Genomic DNA, 26,059 nt, shown 5'->3' on the forward strand with positions numbered 1-26,059 from the left:
CAGAGTAAAGTACATTCAAAGACAAAATTAAAAGAGCAGCCTGTTGATTGTTCATTATTGATGTTACCTTATATCCCTATGATCAATGCTCTCATTCCCTCCATCATGAAAATTTATATTGTCCTTTCCCTTCGTGATCATAACACATTTTCCCTAATAAAGTATTGATTTGCAAATGAAGAAAGATAGAATGACATGTTTAACATTGTGTGATTATTTCCTTCGAAATTCCCTGTTGTTTATATATATATTTTCCCTTTCCTTATGTAATTTCCCTCCCCTAACATGCCCCTCATGATTTTTCCCCTTGAAAACAGCATACTTCACAGCATTTTGCAGGCAGGGCAGCAGTCATCTTGACTTATTTATTCCACCTTGCTCAATAACACCATGTCAACCACTGAAACTAATGAGCAAGGTGATGACCGATCTTCATCCACGGAGGTTGAGACACAGCGGAGGCCTCGTAAGGGTGGCAAGAGTGGTCATCACAAGAGAGAAGAGCCCACATCCTTGGCAGAGTTGCAGGCTTGCCCATTGGCAGTGACTTGCTTTCACTACATGTCATGCTATCAGTTTTGCGAGAGGCTTGCACAGATTCAGCATCATAGGGAGCTGGCCCGGCTATTTGTCCTACACCTTCATGACGGGCAGGTCACCCTTGCAGGGGTGAATTTTGTGTTTTCTCCAGAGGCCATCTCACAGGCTACCGGGATACCCAATGTGGGTGAAGTGTGGCCAAAGCGCAAGTGGCTGGATTTGGTATACTTTGAGCCATATGTCAAGCCAGCATACATACACAACTTGTCAGGGAACTTTCCTATCAGGTTCCTCCGAGAGGAATATGCATCTATCATGAGGCTTATTATGCACTATTTCACATGCGAGGGGAGGTTCTCACGAGTATTTTCTTGTCACATCCGCATGCTGATGCACTTCACCAGGGTGAGAATGATGAACATCCCGGCTTATCTCTTTCATGACATTCAGAGGATGGTCTCTATCTTCCAGAAGCAGACCCCAGCTCAGCAGTTCAGGAGTTTGTGTCATCATGGTCTCATCCAGCTGGTTGTTTCCCATCAGCTGAGCCAGCAGGGTATTCCTTGGGCAGATTTTATCTCCCGTGAGTTCTTCACACAGCCACAGCCAGAGCCAGAGGCAGTTCACGAGGAGGGAGGGCCATCACATCAGCCCGAGGCTAGTATTCCGAGACATATGGCTTCTTCTCCTCGGGTCACTTATCAGAGAGGTCATAGGACCTTATTTGCAGCAGCTCGACGAGTACTTTCTCCACAGCAGGTGGAAGGGGTCTCGTCATCTTCTTCAGATCAGCGAGTGTTATCTCCACACCAGGTGGAAGGGGCCTCGCATCCTTCAGTAGCAGAGGCAGTACGAGAGGGCAAGCAGCCCATGGTTGAGGATGAGGCAGTTGGCGAGGCACATCCTGATTTCACTGATCTTGATGCTCACTCTACTTCCTCTTCAGATTTCTATGAGCTCATTAGGCAGAGAGAGGAGGAGAACCTTGTGTTGCAGCGGAAGCTTGAGATGGCTCAGTGGACTATCACTTATTTAGAGCAGCGGAACAAACAGTTAGAGACGGAGAAAGAGCTGGATGAATTATGGAGAATCCGCTGTAACAGAGGCTTGAACCACAGGAGGCCCGGGGACCCATTGCCCGCTGATAGGGAGTCATTGCTCATCCAAGCAAATTTTCGCTTGGAAAGATTGTTGGAGAAGGCAAATCATGACAAAGAGCTGCTACGCAACATGAAAACACATTATTGGGCCAGATTGCATGTTTGCAAGGCCAAAATGAAAATTCTCCAAAGGAAGCTGTCTGAGGCCCGGAAGAGGAAGAAAAGGACAAACCCACTCCGTGTCTTGGCTGAGGCATCCCTCACTCACCATGGTACTCATCAGCCTTGATCCAGCATTAAAATCTAAAAATTTTGAGAATTTTGGAGCATTTTGGCAATTTTTTGTAAATTTACAGGTTTTTGCCTGTGGAGTGGTCGCGCACCCCGCGCGACCACTCGTGGGGACAGCTCAGAATGAGGAAAGGTTTACATTTTTGGAAAGGGCATGCAGAGACTAAAATTACCTATACTTGGGAGAAGCTTGATTTTGAGATTTGGGCCTCCAAAAGCTCAAAATACATCAAAAAAATGACTTTCTGCCCACTTTTTGAGTTGCAGAAAGTGACCTTGGGAGAATTGACTTTTGAGGGGTCAAATCAACTCCAAATCCAGAAATTCCACTTGGGATGGAAAGTAGACAGACCAAGCTTTCCAATGAGCCATCTTGCACCTGATTTGGACCAGTGGAACCCACTCAAAAGTTGCTGCAAAGGGGCGCGACCACTCGAGCAGGGGGCGCGACCACTCGAGCTGAATTTGGCAGTTTTGACTTTTTAGGCCAGAAAACACTGTTTTCACCTTGGTTGATGATTTTTACTTGTAGATGATGGATGAATGTATAATTTTCATGGCACATTGATAGATTTTATCTCTCTTTACCCTTCTAGAAGCTTCCTTGATGTAAAAAGTGAATAATTAATGCATGGATGAGTTAGCTAAGTAATAGAGGCAAGTTGTTGGACTGCCTATTATCTAGTGCTTAGTTTAGAATTAGTTCAAACTGCTCCTAGGAAGCTGAGCTCGACCCCTAGAGGTGGGGAAAGGAGTTAGATGGTCTATATTATGCTCTCTCTTTCTCATTTTCAGGGTTGGACTCTTGTGGAAGAAAGCTTTCATTGTATATTGTACATCTATCTCTGCAATTTAAGGAAAAGGAAGGCCAGGGTTTTGCAGACATCATTGTGGATTCTTGTGGATTGTTGTGTTGATGGTGTGTTCTCTACATGTTCTTGTAAGTTTTGTTTATGTATTCCACATCTCTCTTTTGCTTCTAATTGGACAGATGAAGTGGTAAAGTTTGAATTCATGCTTTGACATGCTCAGCTTTTTAGTTTGTTCAATATTTATGTTTTCTACTGTCTAGAGAGGATTCAAATTGGTTGTTTGCCCTCTTTAGCTCCTCCTCTATCATTCCTGATCATCCACCTCATATTAAGGCATCAGCACTCACTCCTACCTTGCCCCTAAGATCACCCTGCAAAAACTGTGCTCATTCCCCGCACCCTGAATTGCACTTCCACCAATTGCCACCAAAAACCCCAAAAATCATTAAATCAACCCCCCTATCAATTTACTAGCCTAAAATCTTTATTCATAATTGGTCAGCTTATCATATTGAAAGATCTACCGAATCTGACCCGAGAGAGCCTTCTCATACCTCGTAGGGCTAGCTACGAGGTGAAATGGTTTGATGTAGCCTTGAGAGTTTGTCTATCTCAGCCTAGGTGAATTCCAAGCGCTAACAGCCGGGACACCTCATGTACCATGATTGCTCCCTTCTATACATTATATACCCAAGGGTGGAGTTCCCTTTTATTAGCCAGCCTTGTACCCCAACATGTAACCCAGTGTTGCCCCTTCTCATCACCTACTCCATTCACCTCTTTATCACATACCACCACCTTTTAAATGATGTACCTTGGACATATTATCCCCTTTATAAGTAGAAACCACCTAATAGGGTACTTGGTTAACCCCATTTGGAGCTTGGAGACATTAGCACATGCCAAAGCCCATTGTGGAAGGGCAGGCCATTATGAAGTTCCCACCTGTTGTCCATGGCTTGTAATCTCTTTTACTTAATTTCTTTGATGACTTGTTGTACTGGAAGGCTAGGAGACACATTGGATCTTATGCAGGATTGCACGTGGTTTCCGTCTTAGGTTTGGTCTCCCAATACGGGGTCCTAACTCTTCAGAGGGCTACATTGGCACCTGTAGGGTGTGTGTTGAGAGCCATGGGTCTCCACAAAAGTAGACAACACTCCATGGATCCCCAGAGATGTTCAGAGATTGGCTTGAGATCCATCTATTGGACGAGGAAGATGCACCTGCTTCACCTTTGCCCAACCAGCCCCACAGATGTACCATGCACTTGGCAGCTGACCCAGGACTTGTAAGATGATGTGGCATCACCTACACCATCATCGGAGCCCTTACAAGTGGTCTACAGACATATTCGACCCATTTGGAGACCCATGAGGTTATTATTGTGCCCCCACACCCACTGGGAGCACCACAATCTTATTGTTTGGAGAACAAGGGGACACCCCCTCGTCCATCACTTTTGAGGGTCCTATTCTTCATTATGGCACCTATGGACCTTATCAGTTCTCTTGGAGGGCCCATAATATGTATTGTTTATCATTTGACCTCTTAAGAGGCTTATTATTTGGTGGGCTTGTCACCAAAAGTTAGGTTAGTAGCACATTATTTTATTTTTGGGGCTTATGTAGGCCTAAGAGACTAATTCGAACTCCTAATTAGTGTATAAATACAAGTGAGATGAGTTCATTTTCTCATCATCACTTTGGATTGGATCTCTCTTCTCTTTAGAGAATTTCACACTTTTTCTGGGATGAAGAATTGGAGCATGGATGAATTTTGATGTTTGGATTGGAGTATTTTATCTTGGAGCTTCTTTATTGTCAAATTGTTGATGGTTGGATATGTTCTATTACATGAAAGTACATGCTTTTAAAGCTATTCTTGTTTTACTTTTGTCACATGCATTGAATGGGATTTTCGCTATAATAGGGATAATTGCTGCCATAGTTTTTAAAACCGGAACCGATGATCAGACTGGTCCACCTAATGAACCAGTTTACCGACCGGAACCGGTCTAACCGGGACTCGTTTGGTCTAAACGAACCAGTTTTAGAAAAATACATTAAATAATTAATTTTTAATGAAAAAAAGCTATTTTTAAGATTTAAAACCATGATTCCAAGCCAATAGAGACAAAATATGCAAAGATTGCTCATTTATATACCATCTAAAGGTGAATATATCAAAATGGCACCGAGTGCAATACATATCATCGACAAAATACATAAGCAATGAGGCTCTAAATGGCCTCTAGAGTGCAAAAACAGCTTACTATGGGGCCAGTGGCCTACTACAAGACTCAAGTCTACATATATGATAATACTATAATAGTGATCAACATTATTACTTGAAACTTCTCATGAGTCATCATGATCAAACTCAGTTGGTTGAGTCTCGACTCCCAAACTTTGCAGTCACAAACTTCTCTATTGGTTTAGTGACTTGAGTCTCAAACTTCTGAAGGCATTCTGCCGTAATATGCCTTATTATTTCATTTGGTGATCCACATGGCTTTACATGGCCTCCTATCCCAGCCAAGTGTTGCTTGAACCTATTAATACCCCCTCCTTGAATGGATTTTTGGCAATATTTGCAGATCATTTTGCCATCAATCATATCACAATGAGCCCATGCAATATCTCTGGCTTTTGGAGGCATGATGACTACTACTTAGCTTAAACTCTGATGTTCCACTACTCCAACAAAAACTCAACACTCTCCAAGCTCCCAAGCAAACTCACAAACACTCCAAATGAGATGTGTGAGACAAATGAGAGGGAGAGGGGCCTCTTAAAGGCTTGGAGAGGGTGTTTTTGGAGGGAAAGCACACTTAGTTTCCCCCCAAAACCCCTAAAACACAGTCAAAAAGTCGCTTTTTCAGTTGACGGTGGGCGTGCCTCCTAACCGGCCGGTTAGGATCGGTTTTTTTGCAAAAAACGGAGAAATGCGCCCCCGGCCGGGTTTTTTTGGTCGGTTTTGACCGGTGGGCCTGCTAACCGACCGGTTAGACCGGTAACTGGTTAGCAAGGCCGGTTTTGAAAACTATGATTGCTGCATTGCATAGCTTTTGTTTGCTTCTCGAGGCCAGTTTTATGCTTGTTTCCTTTGTTCATGGAGTTTGGACCTGGGGAGACCCTATAATCGATAGTGGTCAATATCCTTAACTAGCTCTATTCTCTTTAGAGGATCTTGGTTTTGTAGGCCCCTTGGATGGAATAAGTGTTGATTTTTGGAGGTTGCTCAATTGCTTCCATCGATAGCTATCTTTTTTGATCTCCTTACCCATTTTAGGGGTTGTCTGAACACTTCAAGTCACTTGTTACCATCTGTACAATACTTGGATTGAGCAATTAGGGAAGATATCTACAGGTTGTCCATCCTAGGCACATTGATCGCTCGATTGAAGGCTGTATCCCTAAGATGGCATTTTGTTTTAAGCAAGTCATGTCGCTAAGGGACGACCTCTCTATTAGAGTAGGGTATACAAACACCCAATGTATTCACAACTTGAGGATTCCCCATGCTTAGTTCAAAGTGGGTGCCCATTAGCTTTGAGTCAAGATAGAATCATCAAATCCCACACATTTTGAGAACTTGATGAATTGAGAGGATATGCAAATTATTCGAGTTAGAGGAGATAGAGCCAAAGGAGCACCTCATCTTTAGATGTTTGATCTATCATGAGATCATGAGGCAGTCCATTACCTCTATAGGGACTTGGAAGGCTCCCTATCCACCTTTTATGCTATTCATATTAGGGATGCATAAAACCACTGCATCCATACAACAACCACATCCTTACATTGTTATACAAATATGCATAATGTGTATGGCTTCGCTCCATATACAATTGAATTATGTGCAGTGAAATACAAACAAAGTTTGTGTGAATTACTGATTTGTATAATTCTTTGTATGATCACGTCTGCTCATTGGGGGCTTTTTTAATTTTGAAGGAATTAATAGTTGGATTGGTACTTGTTGAGTGCAATGTTCCATAGAAGATAGACTTTATATGGCTAGATCATTTTTTTGTTTGACAATTTATATTAGCGCTCAAAAGTTCATATTGTCTCATACCATCAACTATGACAACTCACAAAATCGGGAATGATGCGAGGGAATTACAAGCCAAGGAAAAAGATGTCAAGACCTTCCATAAATATGATTTAAGGACAAAAAATTTCTCAAGGGAAAGGCAAAGTGACAGGGATAATTATAATAAAATAAATATAGTTAAATGAAAAGACAGTTATAATGAAAAGATGTGTCTTATAAAAAAGATGTGTCCTTTAGTATGAAGAGGCATCCCTCCTAGGTATTGACAATGGGGGGCCTCATTATATTCTATCATATCATATTGTCATACATTATTCAATATATTATCATTTTATCCTCATTGGATTACTTCATATTCCAAATATTTTGGATATCTTATTTGTGATCTAGGTTTGTTTATCATGGACATCTTGGATGAGATGTTTGAAAATGGTGTCAGAAGCACTGTCTCTCGAAAATGGTTAAGGATCTATAGTCCTTGTTGATCTTAGGTTGAAGGGATGGTCTCAAAATGAAGTGGGGTCTTGAGAATTGCACCCCAAAGTATGTGTAGGTGTTGGTGATATCACAATCTTAGTTTTACTGAGGTTGACTATTAACTGCTGAAGGTTGAAGAAGAGAGATAAGGCATCCCACTGTCTTTGTAACCCCTCTGGAGGATAGGTTGGAAGGACCATGTCACAACAAAGAGATGGATTGATATTAGGACTTGGTGGAGGAGGCACTCATCACTATCTTGGATATCTTGGTGAAGAAGGCCAGAGAGGAACCTTGTTTAACCCCAACAATACACTTTATGAAAGTGGACATTACATGAACTATGCAGAGACGTCCATGGACCAACTTGCATAAGCATATGATGGCAATCATTAGGGTCTTGGAGATGCCAATGTCTTTGAGCCGATGTAACATCGCTTCTCGTGGGATAGAGTCAAAAGTTTTCAAAAATTTACAAAGTTGTAGTAAACTTTTGAAGAGTGATGTTGTAGTTCCTCAATGATTGGTCTTGAGGGTAAAGATGTGATCAATGGTTTGATGAGTAGGTCAAAATCTTGCATGCCTTCTAACATTGAGGTATTTTTGTTCAAGCTCACTAGAGAGCGTCATATGGAGAATAGTATCATAAAGATTTGATTGCATGTTGTCCATGATGATTATCCTGTGGTTGTTGGGATTTGAGTTTGGGCTTGATTTGTGTGTCAGGTGATTTAAGTGATGTGACCATGCTTGTGGAAAACCTATATAGACCACATGTTTGTATAGATCAACCAAGTAATAAACCAAAGCATGAAGTCCATGTCTAAAGAACTCTATCTAGAATCCCTCCTTGTCTGTCGTTTTCCTACTATTCACCACTCAAATGGCCTCCTTGATGTTACTGTTTGAGAATAAGAAGCATGATGATGGCACAAAGGTAACCTAAATCAGGGGATGTGTAGGAAAATCATAAAAAGTCAACATGTGATAACATGGATCCGAGGTTAAGGTCAGATGGAAGGGGAGAGTAGTGGGGAAGGATGGTGCACCAAAAGTAATCCGGGGGGGGGGGTTGAATAAGGGAAGTACATTATAAGGAAACATTGATAAAGTGCTAGAGTGTAATACAAAACATAGATATCGACCACAAGCCAATTATGTTCCCTTTTCTTTTGGAGGATCTTTTGCATTGCTTTGGGAACTATTCCCTCTTTAGGGAAATAATTTTCCTCTCAGTTAGGATATATCCAATCTTAATTGATTTCTTTCTTCTGCTCCTTTTAATATTTTTGAAAGTCATTCTATTGGTTAAACATGAATTTCCTATTGTTATGACAAATTCAACACCTAATTTAAATGCCCTCAGACCTAATGCCTTAACCTACTGGGAGCTATTCATATCTAGAATATTTTTATTTCCTGGTCATGTGGTAAGATTTAACTTTGTGCTTAATTTGGCACACCTCCTCCCCAATTTATTTTATCAAATTTAATGTAATATACTAATACCCCAAGGGGTTATCAACCTTATGAAATACTTCCTCTAGTCACAGATGGATAGGAAGGCGTGGGAGTCTTGCTTCCATAGGTGTAGTGGTAGGATGCAATTTTTGTGTTGAATATTAGGATCGAAAAGTACATGAAGAGGCAGACCTCTCGACAAAACCATGCCCACTAGCAAAAATTCTCTATATTATTTTGAGACATTCTTTCTGATGCCAGATTAAAAAGGGATATGGTTTCATTGCTCTTTGTGAAAAACAATTTTCTGAACTTCACTTCTAGAATACATTGTTCGAGATGCACCACTTGGACATGATCATTAGATCCAATATCATTTATACTTTGAGAGTTGGGGACTAGGCACGCTTCCAAATGACTTAACTAGGGTAAATAGAGTCTAGACCCTTCGATTACTATGCATCATTTGTTGAAAATGAACAATTCCCAAGTTCATTAGCCAAGAAAATGTAGGGGACTTTTGTTTGCTCCTCGAGGCCATTTTTATGCTTGTCTCCTTTGTTCATAGAGTTTGGACCTGGGGAGACCCTATAATTGATAGTGGTCAATAACCTTAACTAGCTCTATTCTCTTTTGGTGATCTTGGTTTTGTAGGCCCCTTGGATGGAGTAAGTGTTGATTTTTTGAGGTTGCTCGATTGCCCATCGATAACTATCTTTTTTGATCTTCTTCCCTAGGGGTTGTTTGAACACTTCAAGTCACTTGTTACCATCTGTACAATACTTGGATTGAGCAATTAGGGAAGATATCTACAAGTTGTCCATCCTAGGCACATCGATCGTTCGATTAAAGGCTGCATCCCTAAGATGGAATTTTGTTTTAAGCAAGTCATGTCGCTAAGGGACGACCTCACTATTAGAGTAGGGTATACAAACACCCAATGTATTCACAACTGGAGGATTCCCCATGGTTAGTTCAAAGTGAGTGCCCATTAGCTTTGAGTCAAGTTAGAATCATCAAATCCCACACTTTTTGAGAACTTGATGAATTGAGAGGATATGTAAATTATTCGAGTTAGAGGAGATAGAGCCAGAGGAAGACCTCATCTTTAGATGTCCTATCTATCATGAGATCATGAAGCAGTCCATTACCTCTATAGGGACTTTGAAGGCTCCCTATCCACCTTTTATGCTATTCATATTAGGGATGCTCAACTCTTTTCACGAGGTAGGTGTTAGGTTATAGATCTTAGTCCCCCCTTCTTGCCCCTCCTTGTTCACATCCCATTAGGAGGATCACCTCCTGCTTCCTAGTTGTCTTCACTATAGGTTGAGAACTAGATCACTTTAGACACTAGATCAACAAGGTCTCAAACTTCTTCCCAATGCCCATTTGACTGGTTGTTTTACCTCCATGAGACTTTTGAGGAGTTTAAGTGTTGGGTTCCATCATACCAACAAACAATATATGTTGGGAGACCTTAGAGCCATACACACTTTGTATAGAGTTGATCTCCAAGTCTCACTTAAACAACCAACCTTCTAGTCATAGGTTTTTCTCCCTAGCCTCTGATGGTAGGAGTGATGGACCTCTTTCGATCCAGGGCATCTCCAAAGATTACATAGCTAGGCTCCCTCGGCTCTTGGGGTTCTCAAGATGATGGAATGCGTTGGACCCTTTGTGGTGCTTGATGACTTTGATGGCAATCCCTCTTCTTCTCCTCTCTTAACCTTTCATGAAAATTAGAAGTCTATCTGCAAGAATGGGTAAATCGTCACTTCACAACTAACAACATGTTCAGGGCCAAATCAATAGGAAACTATCCAAAGATTTAGAAGTAATGGCTCATGCATAAGAGAAAAAATCGGAGCCCGACAACAACTTAAGCTTCTCAAAATGTACAACATGCAATTCCACATGCTATCTGTTATCAAAATTAACTTTCTTTTTTTAATTTTTTTTAGAAAATGCTGACAGTTGTAGTGTCAACATTTAAAATTGTAATAAACAGGAAAAATTTCTTGATAGCAGGGCTGTCAACATTTTTTGGAAATCCGAGTAAATAAGCAGAGAAGTTTGCAGCCATCTTCCAAGCAGTAGAAGGACTCAAAGCCTACATCAGACCCTCTCCATTAGAAAGTGCTCTGAACAAGATTTCCAATAATATGTGGAAGTCCAAAAATGGACTCCTGGATCAAAAGATATGGTCTGCTAAAGTTTCAAGGATTGAAGCCTTAGGAAGGAAAGAATATCAGAGATCGCATATCAGAGGTTCAAAGATATCGACGATCACATATCGAAGGTCAGGATGTCGGAGGTCTAGCATATTGGCGATTGCATATCAGAGGTCAGGCATATCGGAGCGTCAACATATTGGAAGGTCGGTGAATCAGAGAATAATAACTTCTTATGGTGACAACTTCTAAAAAGTTGCGATATGCATAATGTGCCGATAGTGTTAAAACTTGTCGGGGAACGCTGATAAAGGTTAATAAAGGATTTTATCGCAAAACCAAAGGTGGACGGGCCCTTTTCAGTCTCCTCTAGCAGGACATGTGGCAGCATATGATTGGCTCCAATAAAGACACATGGCAGCATATGATTGGTTTTGATAAAGCTACAGTGGCATTTGATGTTAGCATGAGGTGGCGGTACGGAAGGACACATGGTAGGCGGTTTTGGTGTTTTGAGGCGGCATAAGGGGACAAATCTGTGTGACACGTGTCACCACTCATGAGGTGCCACGTGGAGTGATGACATCATATCGGTGATCACATATCGGAGGTTGAGGATGTCGACACTTTATAACAGTTGGCACTTGAAAAAGTTCTGATAAGGGGGCTTCGATATTGGGGATGGCTCCGATATAGGGGGCTCCGTAAGAGTTCAACGAACCAAGGGCGCAAAGCATTTAACAAAGGCAAAAGGGCCCCCGACAGAAGTCTGAAAGCTTAGCACCTTAAGGTTAAGCGGCAGGTCATGACCCTCAATCTTATGGGAGACACTTTTCAAGGAGCAATGGAAAAGGGCCAAGGGCATCGGAACTCGTTGTTTCGTCATGTCTTTTTAGAATAAAGTTCCGATAAGGCAAAGCGCCGATATCGTGCTATGGTAATATTACAGGACATATTGGGCTCCGATAGTGTGACACAGAGAGGTAAGAGATGAATGAGTCGGCAGCTGTGACATTGAGTGCAGAAAGGGCAGCTAACAGGTTCTGTGAAAACAACTTCAACCACTCCAGATTCCAAGGCGGAGGATAAACATTAATGAGCCAATTTCCAGATTTGAGGGCTAAAGATTTTCCAGCAGAATTGAAGAAGAATGAGAAAAACAAAGGAGCAGTTTTGATGGATTGTTGCAGAGGGACCTGTTATGCTAGCAAAGATGCTAAACTACAGTTTAGGTATCTGTTCTACTTTCAAGGGAGGCAGTTGATCAGATATTTCTTTTTGGCTAAATACAAGCATATTTTCCTATAGTTATTATAGGAAAGACATAATATTTTTAAGTTTATCTTTTGCATACATGAACTTGAAAGATATTTAAAATATCTCAGTTTTTGTAATTATGTGATAACTATTATTTTGCAAACTGTTATGTAAGCATTACATAACAGTTTAAGAATATTGAAACGAGGTTGGCTTTTATTGGAAAACACTTGTAGTCTAAATATATTTGAGCAATCTTGAATGTATTCACAGTGTTTAATGAGCGGTTAGTAGGAAATTCATGTGTTACTTCTCCGTCAGTTTTTCTCTGTTATATAATTGGTTTTTTCAATGTCTGAGAATGTTAGTTTATGAGATTGGATTTCTTTGATGCTCCTTTCTTAAAATTATCAGTCATTAATATTTGTTATTCTAGTCATTTGTAAACACTTTTTTCATTCAGCCCTCTTTCTTCCACATCTCCCAAAGTCAAAGGACTTGTGACTTTCATGCTTTGTACAACCTGCTCAGTGGAGCCGTGATCTCATTTGTTTAATAGCTGGACTCCATGCCCAATGGTTTTGAAGATTACCGAACCAATTTATTCCTAGACCTAAATCTGGCCACCTGAACTCAGTGACCATAGGGTAGTTGAGTTTTTACGGAGAGATGCCTCTCCGGGTTGAAGGGCCAGCTTCAACCTAAAAGAGGTCCTGAGGTTACCTTAGGGTTTTTCCCTGCAGCCAGGGTTTTCCCTGAGTGATAACACTATCAAACATCAGCGGAGATCCAATACAATGCCTATCAACAAAGTTTGAATACACTGAGAGGGACACTTACAACCAGAATTGAGAGCTGGTGGTCAAGGGAACAAAAGACAATAGGGTGTCTACCCTGGCGGGAATTTTTCCTACTGAAAATTAGGTCTGCTCTGATGCTTGCAATACACAATTTCTGTCTGTGTTTTCATGCATATTTCTGCTGCCTCTGCTGCACAATTTTCTTATGGGCCATCTGATTTTTGGTACTGTCTCACAGTGATTTTTTGAACTGATATATACTGTTGTTTCAACATGATCTTTATGATCCACAATCACCTGAGCAGAAGTGATTTTCAGGAGGAAAAGTCCATGCCTGAGAAGAGTTTTCTTTAGCTTTTGTATGCAAACGAATTCAGGCCCTAAAATGGAATAACAAGAAGGAAAAAATGTCATGCATGATTTGCTGAGCAGATAGATGCTTTATTTCAGCATGATTAGTTGGTCTGTGACCCATGTCTGTCTGCCAGCTGTGTGTAACATGCATGGGTTTGTCTCCTGCCCTGAATGACTTGTGCCATTTCCTTATTTGCTTCTGGTCTTGGTCTTGGCAGGAAGAAGTTCGACCCACTGTCACACACCCAGGCAAAGAATGGGATTTGTTGGTGCCTTGTCAGTGCAATAATCTGTCCACAGGGTATACTAAATATAGTCAATATGAACAATAGTCACATCCTACAAATCTCAGACAGTCGAGGAGCATGCCTCTGATATTTTATCTTGTGTCATTGCCACAAGAGCTGCTATAAATTGCGGCTAGAACATAGCCTGATGGACCAATTTCCCTAAGTCATACTTCAGTGAATGTAAAAAAATTAGAATCCTTTTTATTTCTCTCCTGACAATGAGTGGAGGCTCCGCACACAACATTGGGAAATATAAGCATTGATACAGTGGTATCCAGAAAATTTCTCATGCTTTTAAAATGTTTACTGTTCAAACAAGACTTTTTTCCTAACTTAACTGAACTTTATCCAGAATATTATGTCTGAGTAGTTTGTCTAATTTTTATTTTTCCTTCCTGTATTTTAAATTTCTACATCTAATTTATAATTGTGCTTATTGCACTGCTACCATTTGTATTTCTTGCCTGCTATGGTTTCATAGACTAACTGTTTTATGATCCTCACTAGTATGGTTTTTATTCTTCTTCCAGGCAACGAGGGCCGTGAATATGTACTTCGTCGCATTCTCCGCCGAGCAGTGCGGTATGGACGGGAAGTTCTGAAAGCTCAAGAAGGTTTCTTCAGTGGGTATGCTACATGATATAATTTATTTCTTGGAATTGAAAGTTTTAGTCATTGGGCACTGTACTGAATACTGTTTCACTAGTTTTACATTTTGAATATAATCACGGAATAATTTTTACATGAAGTTAAAAATATGGCAGACTCTTGAGTTAGAAAACAATCTGGACTGCTGAGAATAGAGATAAGACTTAGCATACAAATACACATTTAGAATCAAGAGATTGACATCATATATTAAACAGTTCATAAATTGTATGGGTGTCTTTGTTCAACGTTGTTATGAAGTGTGAACATGTTGACCTCAGATTCAAACTTAAGAGAATCAATATGGTGTGAAAACGTCTATTGCATTTTGTATTACATAGAAATTTCTTAAATCGAGTTGCGGAGGACAGTAGATAGACTCTAGAAGTTACTTCATCCAATATAGGCACGAAGGTCCAGCATGTCAATCTTGGCTCTAAACTTCAGACAATCGATATGTCCTAGATCATGGATGTGATCTGGGATGCTATTTCAGCTTTTAACATAAATATGCACCCTAACATGGAGTCTTTAATGGTTGTTCTAAAATCTCTAAACAGGAATGATGGATTTCCAAGATGAATGTTGTTTTGTATCTCCCCTCAGTGAATTCTGGATCATAGATATTTCCCCAAGAACCACTACTTTCCACCAAAGCGGTTTGGCAAACCACATTTGCTCACTTGTAAATTTGTAATTCAATCTCTGAGGAGATGCTTCATCATTTCATTTCAATAGCCTAAACAATCTGTGTCTGATCATTCTGGATTTGTCCATCTTCGATTTGGCTGCTAAATTTTGATTTGTTGTTAGCCATCCAAAAGGTTTGGATTTGAAATTCCTTAAATATTTTAAATTTGTTATAGTAAAAAATAAATTTTCAAATGTCACAATCAGATTGCAGAATTATGTTAATACTCAACTTAAAATTAGAGTCAAGTCTCAGAACTTCGAACTTAAATACCCTACACTTAAATTTGAGATCATGGAGCTAACATTGTAATGCGAGGTAAAGATGGATTCAAAGGCAATGGAAGTTTTGACATTGCAGTATCACTGTCTTTTTCCTGAAATTGTTTTGCATTAGGTTAGCATGCCTGACAAAATACGGAATAAAGTTTCGATTTTCTTTGAAAAATTACTGTATGTTGTAACTCTGATTAGGACAATGTTTTTCAGTATGACATTCTGGTGGTTTTCTGGTCTATTTTATTGTTTGTGCTCCAAAAGTTGCATGTTTTAATTATGTAGGTTAATATTGAGGAAATGAGATGTAGGTTAATATTGAGGAAATGAGATGACAGGATGGAACCAGATTTTTTAACTGTGAATACAATTGATTCTGGTGGCTAATAAGATGACTGATCTCTAGGTTGGTGAGCACTGTCGTTGAAGTCATGGGGAATGTTTTTCCAGAACTGAAGCAACATGAAGAGAAGATCAAGGAAATTATTGCTGAAGAGGAATTGAGCTTTGGCAGGACTTTAGTCAAGGTATGTAATCGTTCATCTTTAAAGGTGTTGTTTTGTTCATCTTCAGTGGAGGGTTTATTGGGTTATTTGTCGATGGCTTGAGGGATGTTATGAGATTTCTAGTGTGCATCCCAGAGAACCTAAAGCTGGATCCCTGCATAATGAGCTTTTTGTATAGGATTGGAAACCTTGTTACCTTGGCAAGAATAAGGCCTTATTGTGCTTGTTTTTGTCTGATCAAAACCTTGAACACTTGCCTTGTTGTTTGCTATCAAAAGAGCGTGTGTCTTAGTAATCGGATTTGCTAATATGATCTCTGATGGTTTAAAACGTTGAAATATCCTGCCTCTTTTATTGTAGGGCATTGAAAAATTCAAGAAGGCTGCTCAGGAGGTCAAGGATAATAAACTCAGTGGTCAGGTAAGGTCACATATCTATAAGTTTTGGTTTGTTTTGCCTACATCAAGAAGGATTTTCTTGACTCGACTGAAGCAAGGGCTTTGAATTATCATCTCTATTTCCTAAGGTTCGAAATAACACTACTGATGTTTTTGTGCGCCGTCCCCAAATATTTAATGTTTTAGTTTAACTATTTTTTATTGCACCCATTGCAAATGAACTTGAAATACAATACAAATATTTTGTTGAGTTTCTTGTCTGTTCATCAAATATTCTTGGGGTATTCTACAGCTACATGTATGCAATGGTAATGATTTAGATTCATTGCATCGGATGGACAGCTAAAATAATGCTGTTCTCTGTGTGAGCACGTGGTTGTAATAATAATGTTCTCAGTTTTAATTGCTAAAGATTGATGGCATTCAAAATACATAAAGTTTTGTCTGCTTGAAAGTGGGTGTAATCAAGACAAAGAGCAAGTACATCAGTCTGTTGTTAGTTTCTAGCGGTGAGTCACTGGTGGGCGATATCGGAAGTATAGATAGATCCTACATGGCAAAGAATGATATGGTCCATGAAACATTAATTAGTAAGGCACTGGTGGGAGATATTTTAAGTATGGATAGATCCTACTTGGAGTACATGGCAAAATATGATATAGTCAAAGAAACATAGATATTGTAATTTCAATTTGTGCAACAATATGATTTGCTAGAAAGGTAGTTATGGATGGTTGAATTCAAGTTGTCATTGTAGTATCTTAGCAACACATCAAGAGTTTCTCAGATGTGGGACTTATGCAGTAAATATTTATTGGGTGAATGCAATACTTCCAGAAATCTCTCCACCTAACATCAAGAGTTGTTGAAAGTTGAAAGTTGAAACACATATTTGGCTCTTATAATATCTTCTCTAATTTACCATGTATTAGCTCGAATAGCTCACAATATTCTTCCATAAAGCTATCAGTATATAGAGCTACCATTGAACTTCATGGTGGTGATGTTCAACCTTTTAGCACACTTTGCAATCACAATAACAAGTAAACAAATTGATTTGCATAGCTCTTGTCTTGTGTGGATTTTGTTTGGAGTTTTTATGGATGCTTTTTTGCTTCATTTAAGCATGAAAATATAGATAACTGTTACCTTTTCTATCAATTTGCACAACACCTAATTGTTTAAGTACAGTACAGTGGAAATGCAAGGGGAAACATTTCCCCAATGTGGGGGGATGTGTTTCCCCAGAAGGGGGGCTTCTGGTCGTCCCCACCCCCTCACCCAGAAATGATTCAGCTGAAATGGCAAGTGAATGAGTTATGATTTGCTATATGAAAGCAAGGATGGGAAGACCAGGAGTGTGCCTGCCTCTCTCTAACATTAGTAAAGCAGAGTCAGTATTTTGGATGTCATGATCTTTTATCTGTTTCCATGACTGTTTCTTTCTGTCGTGTATTGCTCAAAGCATTACCTTTTTTCTTTACATTGATGGTGTTTTACATTAGGTTGAGAACTTCTGAATTCCTAACTTATCATCTGTTGGATTCCATAAAAAGGTTAGCATTCACATTCTGATGTTTCCAATTTTTGACTTTACAGGATGCTTTCATTTTGTGGGACACATATGGGTTTCCAGTTGATCTGACTCAGGTGGTTTTCAGTATCCCTCATTTCATCTCTTGACCGTTTGGAACTTTGGATCATTCATAGGAACTGTGAGACGCAGAAAAGTGATGAAGAATAATTTCTAAAGAATTGCTGTGAACTGTTGTTATCAGCTGATGGCAGAAGAAAGAGGTCTGGAGGTAGATGTAGATGGGTTCAACAATGCCATGGAAAATGCCAGGGAGAAAGCAAGAAATGCCAGGGGAAAGGTAAGTTCTGTTCCCAATAGTGTTTTGAGCATTGGCTTTCCTTATAAACGATAAAGTCTTTTTTTGGAAGATGAAAACGATTAATCTTTTTTTTTTTACTCTAACTATTGACAATATGAATGTTATTATGTTTTGCTGAAACATGATTCATACGCTATAATTAGTGTATGACGCGCAGAAGCAGTGTTATGTATCTATATGAATATAATTCACACAGAGCAATATAAAACATCAAGAACCAAAATACACACAAATTTTTACGATAGTATGGAGTAATATATGGAGCATAGATTATAAGGCAGGTATTGGGACAGCTGGCATTCCTCTCTTATGCCTCTTAAGAGTGGAAAGGGAACTTCATCTCTGTACTACAGAATTATCATTCTTTCTCTTGTAACGTAACACAGCTAAACCGGATATGTAGATTAATAAATACTTTTATAGCAACACTACGTGTTAAATTTTTTAGTTAAGAGAGTCTAATCTACTGCTAATATAGTGTATGTACATAAGAAATTATGTCATTAAGCTTTCAAAATTTAAAGAATTAACCAACTTCAAAAAGGTTTCATGTCATGTAACACAGCTATAGTAGATTCATAGATTAATAAATATATTTGTGGCGACATTGCCTATTAGAACTTGAATCTATTTTACTCCCATGGACATAAGAAATTATGTGCTAGTTTATAACAAGTTTTTTTTTTGTTAATGCAATGAAAATGATGCAATCTGCAATGAAAGATCAAGAAGTTTATAAATTTTTAGAAACACATAATTTGGTTAGTCTCTTTCTGTTTCAGTTTCTTTTCTATAATGAACTTAGGAAACAGATGTGCAGTGGGAGTGCAATATAACTGGCATATTTTATTTGTATATTTTTCAGTAGCAATTTTGTTGTGTTCTTAATTTGTAGCTTTTGTAAATTCACTTTCACAGTCTGGTGGGGAATTGCTGGTAATGGAGGCTGAAGCAACTGCTGAATTGTTGAAAAGGGGGGTGGTTCCGACAGATGACAGGCCCAAGTATTTGTGGAATCAGGTGGGTAAAAACTCACGTTTCATAAGCTTGAAGATGCTTGTACTTCCTGCATTTTATGAATAATATTTATCTTCAGTTAGAGGGGTTTCTTTCATAGTGAAAGTGAAAGGCAATGCCTGCTGATGAAAATACCACAATATCTTTCTGGAATTCTCTTCAATGATTAACAAATAGTAAAAGGTTATGCATCATGTACACCAGGAACTTTGAGTAGCTATGAACATCTTTATGGAGTTTTGTTACATGGAAGGTGTTGGTTAGCTAGACATTTAAACATTTTTGTCAGTGGGAGCCAATGTGCTACCTCTTTGTCATGTTTATTATGCCACAAAGGCGAGGTAGGATCTGCATGAGGTAGTGCTGGTATATAGCTTATTGGTTGCAGATGTGAATTTGTTGTACCATCATGTTTTGTTAGATAGGCTAAATCTGTTTGCTGAAAGAAAGAGTTGACGGATGTTCACAAGTGATCGAAGTATATTGATGTGATTAGGAAGAACTATTGACAACAATGATAAGACGTGCCTATGTTGAGATCACAAATAGAAAGAGTGATAGAATGGAACCAAAACACCAATGGAAAAATATGCAGTAGAATGCGAAATAAATGTAACATAAAATGGAAAATATGTCGGGCGCAAGAGAATGCCAAATATTTAGAGTGCTGATAGGCTCAAACACTTTATCTTAGAGAGCCTTAACTCAATGATTAAAAAGATAATTTACAAATGTGTTTTGTGTTTTGTATTTACACACAACTCAAGTAGGGCATCCTCCCTAGCGGAGTTACAGGGTCAAATACATGGGGCACACACCCCAAGAGGAAAAGTACACACCCCCCACACCCCTGGAGAAAGATGAAAATCAAAGCCCCTGAAAGGGCTGATGTGTGTCGTATATCAAACTTTTAAAAGAGAAATAGGATAATCCATATCGGAAATTTGCCGAGGATTTTCTTCAGAAAATTCGAAAATTCAAAAAAGTGTAGATAAGTTAACTTTTTGTCCCCTAGGAAGTGGGGGTTCCTTTTTTCTTAGGATGCATGGGGCCCCCTTTTTCTTAGGATGCACCTTTGGTTCCTTTTTTTTCTTAGGATGCACCTTCGGTGCCTTGATGGGGCCCGCTATTGAGCTTATATATATATATAATACATATGTATATATGTATACACACACATATACATGTATTGTGTAGCCATGTCTTCATTTATTTTATTTGTAGATTCATCCATGTCTTTCATCTACATCAATATCATCATTCAATTGTTTCTCATTGTCATTGCTTTTTTTCTTGATTAAAGCAATCATATATCCAATGTATCCAACAAATGAATTTATCGTTACTGCAGGTTTTACGTTTTTGTTTGGTCACAAATGAAGACAATGAAATATCAAACCTATAATAAGCATATGTAGGAACTTCCTTCATAGTGTTGGACCAAATCTATGGCTGAATCATGTCAAATAACATCAAATAAACACCATGTCTCACCCATACTGCTGCAAGCTTCTTCAATCCACAAGGCGATAGGGATTACTGTTTACATAATCATCTTTCCTATTGCCAACATAAGATCATTCATTGATGTTATTGGTTACACTAGTGAGCAATAGAGGTTTTGATGGTGGCTCCAATAGAGACCTGTTGTAGTGAACTAAGGTGATTTTAGCACTAGGGTTTGTAGGATGTCAACAAAATTTCTTTACCTTGTTAGTTTTTGGTAGCAACGGATAGGTGTTCTAGTCCTTATGGTGTCTATGAGGCCAGGGAAGATATTTTCTCCAATATCCAGAAAAGGTTTTGTGAGAAAATACCTCAATTAGATTAATTATCTGATTATTAAAATTTCCCTAACTTGGGAAAACTGGTTAAATAAATCGAATGAATTGAGGAAAATTGACTTTTGCTCTAGAGACTTGCGAAAAAGTCATTTGATGGAGTCAAGATGATATTAGCCATTGGTTGTGATTAGATCATGGTCGTTGATTGTTATAAAGAGCAAGTTGATGGGGTTAGAGAGACACACTTGAGTAGTTCAACTTACCTAGTTGCACATATAGCAAGGGCGCAGTTGAAGTAGAGGAAGACACTACGAGCAAGGGTTTTAGCAGAGATTTGGGAGGATATTTCAGGAGAGGATTTTCATAGATTTTCTAGTGTTCTAGAGGCAGGAAAGGAGGTCGATTTTATCTGCAAAAGAGGAGGCCAATTTGCAGTTCGAGTTGTAGAGGAGAACTTGATTCAGAGTGGCAGTGCTAGATCTATCACCCCGAGGCAAAGCGAGTGGGTCTAGAAAGTGTTGGATACAGTTTGACTCGCAAGAAGTGATTTCTAGAGGCTATATGAATTTTCTCAGAGGAGTGATGCGCATTTCTGGGAGGCAATGCGAATAGCTAGTAGGAGTGTGAGTTGCTGGGAAGAGGCCAGATTGTTTGTAGTGGAGACTGTGTCTCCAAATTATTTTGCCAGCGGCGATTATTATTTGCTGGAGCTTTGCCACTATCAGGCAAGCATTTTGATGTACTCTTAAATTGCTAAAGAATTAATAATGTAAACCCTTATCTGCTGCACAAGTTTTTCCCACATTGGGGCTTTTCTTGGGGCTGTTGTCCAAAATCTCGGTGTCCATAATTTTGTGTGTGCATTATTTTCTCAGTTCCAATATTTAATTTTGTGAAAATTGCAATAGTGCATAAAATTCTGAAGACAAATAGTCTCCAATAGATAGAAGATTAAATTCTAGTTATTGCAATTGTGGAAATTTCACATGGTATCAATGCTAATCTAGGCATTGAGGGTTTACAGTGGTAAATCAATGCATAGCACAGGAAGAGAAGCACACAGGGGTTTTTTACCCAGATTGATTTCTTCCATTCAAATTTCTCTAGATTATTTGAGTTTGCAAATCTTCCAGAGATGGCTGCAACAAGACTGAGAGATCGGGATAGGTTGGACGGAGCCTCAAACTTTGGAGTCTGGAAGGCCAATATGTTGTTCTTATTGGATGAGTACGGGTTGAAGGAGTTTGCTACAGTAATTGCTGTACCTACAAATCCCATCTTGTTATGTGACTACATGAGGTACCATGCGGATGATTCTTGATGGAGTCAGGGATCACATCGACAAGAATACAATGAAGGAAATGTGGGATGCCATCCTCCAACTGTACTAGGATACATCAGAAAACAGAAAAATGATCCTCAAGGAAAGGTTGATGTTATGAATATAATTCATAACAAATAAAATAAATAAAAATAAATGTAAATAATAAATAATCAAAGTAGTGATTATTTTAATAGTCATTAGTTTAATGAAAAGGCATGTCTAAAAAGACATGGCCATTCATCAAGGGGCACCTGCCTAGGTATATATGCGGGCCCTCATTGTAACATTCAATTATCCTTGTACATTCATCTTATTAATAAAAATATTATTTACGAATACCTTTGTGTATTTTACATTTAAAGCACAATAACTCTTTAGGTTTTGTCGCTTCAATGGTATCACAACCATGCGAGCCTTCGGAAGTTATCCGCTGCACAATATGCCATTAAGTTTATGTCCTGAAATCATTGAGCAATTAAGTGAAATTCGAGAATCATTTCAGCAATTAAAAAATTCATTTGCAGAATATGCAACATGTCTAAAGGAAGAAAACATTGACATGAAAGGAACTAACATTAAAGAATGTTCTAATCGAGAAAATGATGTTGAACATGTTGAATTGGGATCTTCTCAGGTTGACATAAATAAGTTTTATAATCAAAGTGGATATATGACAATCGAAGATGAAGAAGCTAAAAATGAGGTTGCTGGCAAGAATATTGTTGAAAAAGATGATATTTTGAGCTTGCAAGTTTAAAATGTGAAACAATGAAAATCTGAACCTATAGAAAAAGGGGATGTAGGACAAAATGATGAAAAGGAAGTTAAATCTTATGATAACAAGCAAAAGAATGAATATAACCAAAATACAAATAAAGCAATCTCATTATCTTTTGTTAATTTGCATGAGCAGAGCACAATATGCAAAGCTAGTTTCAAAGCACTCACCCCAAATAGCCTGTCCCGTAAATAAAAAAATTGTTAAACAAGTTGAAGGTTCTTTGAGGAAGGGATCTTGTAGCGATTCTGTTAGTGACTTGGGTCTTGTTGCAAAGGCAAGTCGTTCAACTTAGAGGGTGATGTTCAAGCCAACTCCTTTAACTTGTGTAAAGGTTCTTGATTGATTTCGTTTCATTGCTAAGGAATCTGGGAAGGTAAGTCAAGACAAGAAGAGGGCACGCATAAAGTCTCTTCTTGTAGCAGCAACAGACTGTGAACCCCAGTACTTGGTTCTCCTTCAGGCAAAAATGCGTATAGGATTGGCAGAACAAACTGTCTTAGTTGCATTGGGATATGCAACTGTGTTTTCTGATGAGCTGCCAGTTACCTAATCCCGACTTGAAGAGGCTGCCAGGATAGTGAAGCAAGTTTACTCAGTCTTGCCAATATATGATAAAATTGTTTTGACTTTGCTTGATGTGGGTGTTGTCAAGTTGCCTGAAGTTTGTACGTTTACCTTGGGGGTGACTGTTGGTCCTATGTTGGTCAAACCTACGAAAGGAGTTTTAGAGATTTTGGATAAATTTTAGGATATGAAGTTTCGAACCCGCATCTTCTCCTTGGCAAAGAGAAATTTTACCATTCAACCATACCCGCATTTCAATTATATGAATATATATATATTCATATAATTGAAATGGAAAATACATATATGTTCAATCCCATTCGTAAGTAGATACCATTTTTGAATGGTCCAATTATTAATTCAATTACGGATATGGAAAACCCCTCCTCCTTGGGCCTGAAGTAAAAGGCCCTTCAGAAAAGCTATAAAGCCCTCCGGGAGGAGGGGGAGCGCGCAAACATTCAGTACATGGAAGATGGGTCTGTTGAGATTTAAAGTCGGAATGCTGAGCACAATACTGGGAAGTTTCCAGATATTGTAGATTTTATTGGAAGATGCAAGAAGCCCTTTGTGAAATAATTTGTTTTGGATACTGAAGTTGTTGCCTTTGATCGAGAGAAGCAGAAAATCTTACCCCTAAACTCCAGGTTTTGAGCACTCGTGCCTGCAAAGGTGTTATAGTTAAGTGACATCAAAGTGCAAGTTTGTTTTTTTTGCTTTTGACCTTTTATATCTTAATGACCAACAACTTTTACAAGAACAATTAACAGTGCGAAGAGAGTTCTTGTATGATTCTTTTCAAGAAGAAGCAGGAAAATTCCAATTTGCAGCTGCAACGGAATCAAATGATATAGAAGAAATGCATGAATTTCTTCAAGAAGCTGTAAACAGTAGCTGTGAAGGTTTAATTATCAAAACACTGGAGCAAGATGCAACATATGAGCTTGCAAAGCGGTCTAATAATTGGTTGAAGTTGAAGAAAGATTACATGGACAGCATTGGGGATTCATTAGATCTTGTACCAATAGGGGCATTCCATGGTCATGGAAAGCGTACAGTGGTTTATGGTGCTTTTCTTCTTGCGTGCTATGATGAAGACACATAAGAGTTTCAAAGTGAGTGTAAAATAGGCACAGGATTTACTGAAGTCATGCTTGAAGAGCGTTTTGACAGTTTGCAGAATAAAGTCATCCCAAAGTCAAAGCCTTATTATCGCTATGGAGAGATATTAGGAGTAGAGTATTGTCACAAGCATGGAGTGATACACAGAAACTTGAAACCTCAGAATCTACTATTAGATTTAGGTACGAGACTGTTAAAAGTTGCTGACAAGGGGCTTGGATGAGTTCAACGCAAGAAGTTTGAGTGCTATACTGGAGAGGTGGCAACACTAAAGTCTCCTGAATTGCTGCTGGGAGAAACCCTTGATAATTTATGTTCAATTTTGTCGACTGGGATGGTTCAATACATAGGTTTCAAACCAGGAAGCCCCTAACTTTGTCACATGAAGGCGATAAGGGTCGTGAAAAGATGACAACACAGAAAAACCAAGGTCAAAGATGTTCCCGAGAAAGCTGTGAAACACAACTTGCCTTTATTATTGAAATTAATCTATGGTTACACATCCATGAAAAGCAAGGAATAGAAGCCATTATTATCAAGGGACACAATGATACAATTCACACTTTATAAAGCGCTTTGATTATAAAAGAAATGGATTGCACACTTCCAGAAGGAGACACGACATATTTTGTAGACCACGAGAGCATAAGCCATTGGCACATTGAGTCTATGGGCGTGACCGTACAAATCCTTATGGTGGGTATAAAAAATAAATAAATATAGTAAGTAACTTTAACAAATTTAATTAGTAAAGTAACTTCATAAAGTTATTATAAAGTCACTTATTAAATTATGAAGTTACTTTATAAATTTTTTATAAAGTTATTTTTAAAAAAATATAATTAATATATATATCTATAAAAAAATAAAAACAATAAAAAAGGAGGAAAATGGATTAAGTTCAACAGAACCACTTACACATGCTGGAGTGAGTAGGCAAGGTGAAGGAAATTGTCGGCAATTAAGCTTTGAGGGCAAAGCTTTTCGAAGAAAGGGGCAATGTTATGAATATAATTCATAACAAATAAAATAAATAAAAATAAATGTAAATAATAAATAATCAAAGTAGTGATTATTTTAATAGTCATTAGTTTAATAGTTAGAGGATGTAACTTCTTATCTCGCCAAAATTCAGTTGGTCAAAGTTTCTATGGGTAGAGGCATGTAGCACGACAATGTACATATAGAACAAGGTTCCTCACAGAGCGTTGAGGAGGATAACACCAGAGGAGGTCTTCACAGGGAAGAAGCCAGATGTCAGGCACTTCAAGATCTTTGGTAGCATAGCATATTGTGATGTGCCCGAGGACAAACACACCAAAATTGATCAAATTGTAGAGAAGGGCTATTTCATTGGCTACAAAGAAACATCCAAGGCTTATATGATCTACATTTTTGGCAGTAGGAGGATCATCGTGAGATGGGACGTGAAGTTC

At 38.7% G+C, this 26,059-nt stretch overlaps 1 protein-coding gene and 1 pseudogene across 1 annotated transcript in view; both read left to right on the top strand.

The window, feature by feature from the left end:
* ALATS (Alanyl-tRNA synthetase) overlaps positions 1 to 26,059 on the top strand; it is a 231,533-nt gene that overhangs the window by 116,024 nt on the left and 89,450 nt on the right. Inside the window, exons 7-12 of the mRNA XM_089386297.1 lie at positions 14,149 to 14,245; positions 15,639 to 15,759; positions 16,099 to 16,158; positions 17,736 to 17,786; positions 17,915 to 18,010; positions 18,950 to 19,051. Coding sequence (XP_089242423.1) covers positions 14,149 to 14,245; positions 15,639 to 15,759; positions 16,099 to 16,158; positions 17,736 to 17,786; positions 17,915 to 18,010; positions 18,950 to 19,051 — 527 coding nt within the window. The remainder of the gene's footprint in view (positions 1 to 14,148; positions 14,246 to 15,638; positions 15,760 to 16,098; positions 16,159 to 17,735; positions 17,787 to 17,914; positions 18,011 to 18,949; positions 19,052 to 26,059) is intronic.
* On the top strand, positions 23,062 to 24,846 carry LOC149224829 (DNA ligase 1 pseudogene; annotated as a pseudogene).

This window comes from Pinus tabuliformis, chromosome Q (assembly GCF_031772625.1).
Source record: "Pinus tabuliformis cultivar Carrire ecotype Pingquan chromosome Q, CPIR1, whole genome shotgun sequence".
In the NCBI taxonomy this organism is placed as follows: Eukaryota; Viridiplantae; Streptophyta; class Pinopsida; order Pinales; family Pinaceae; genus Pinus; species Pinus tabuliformis.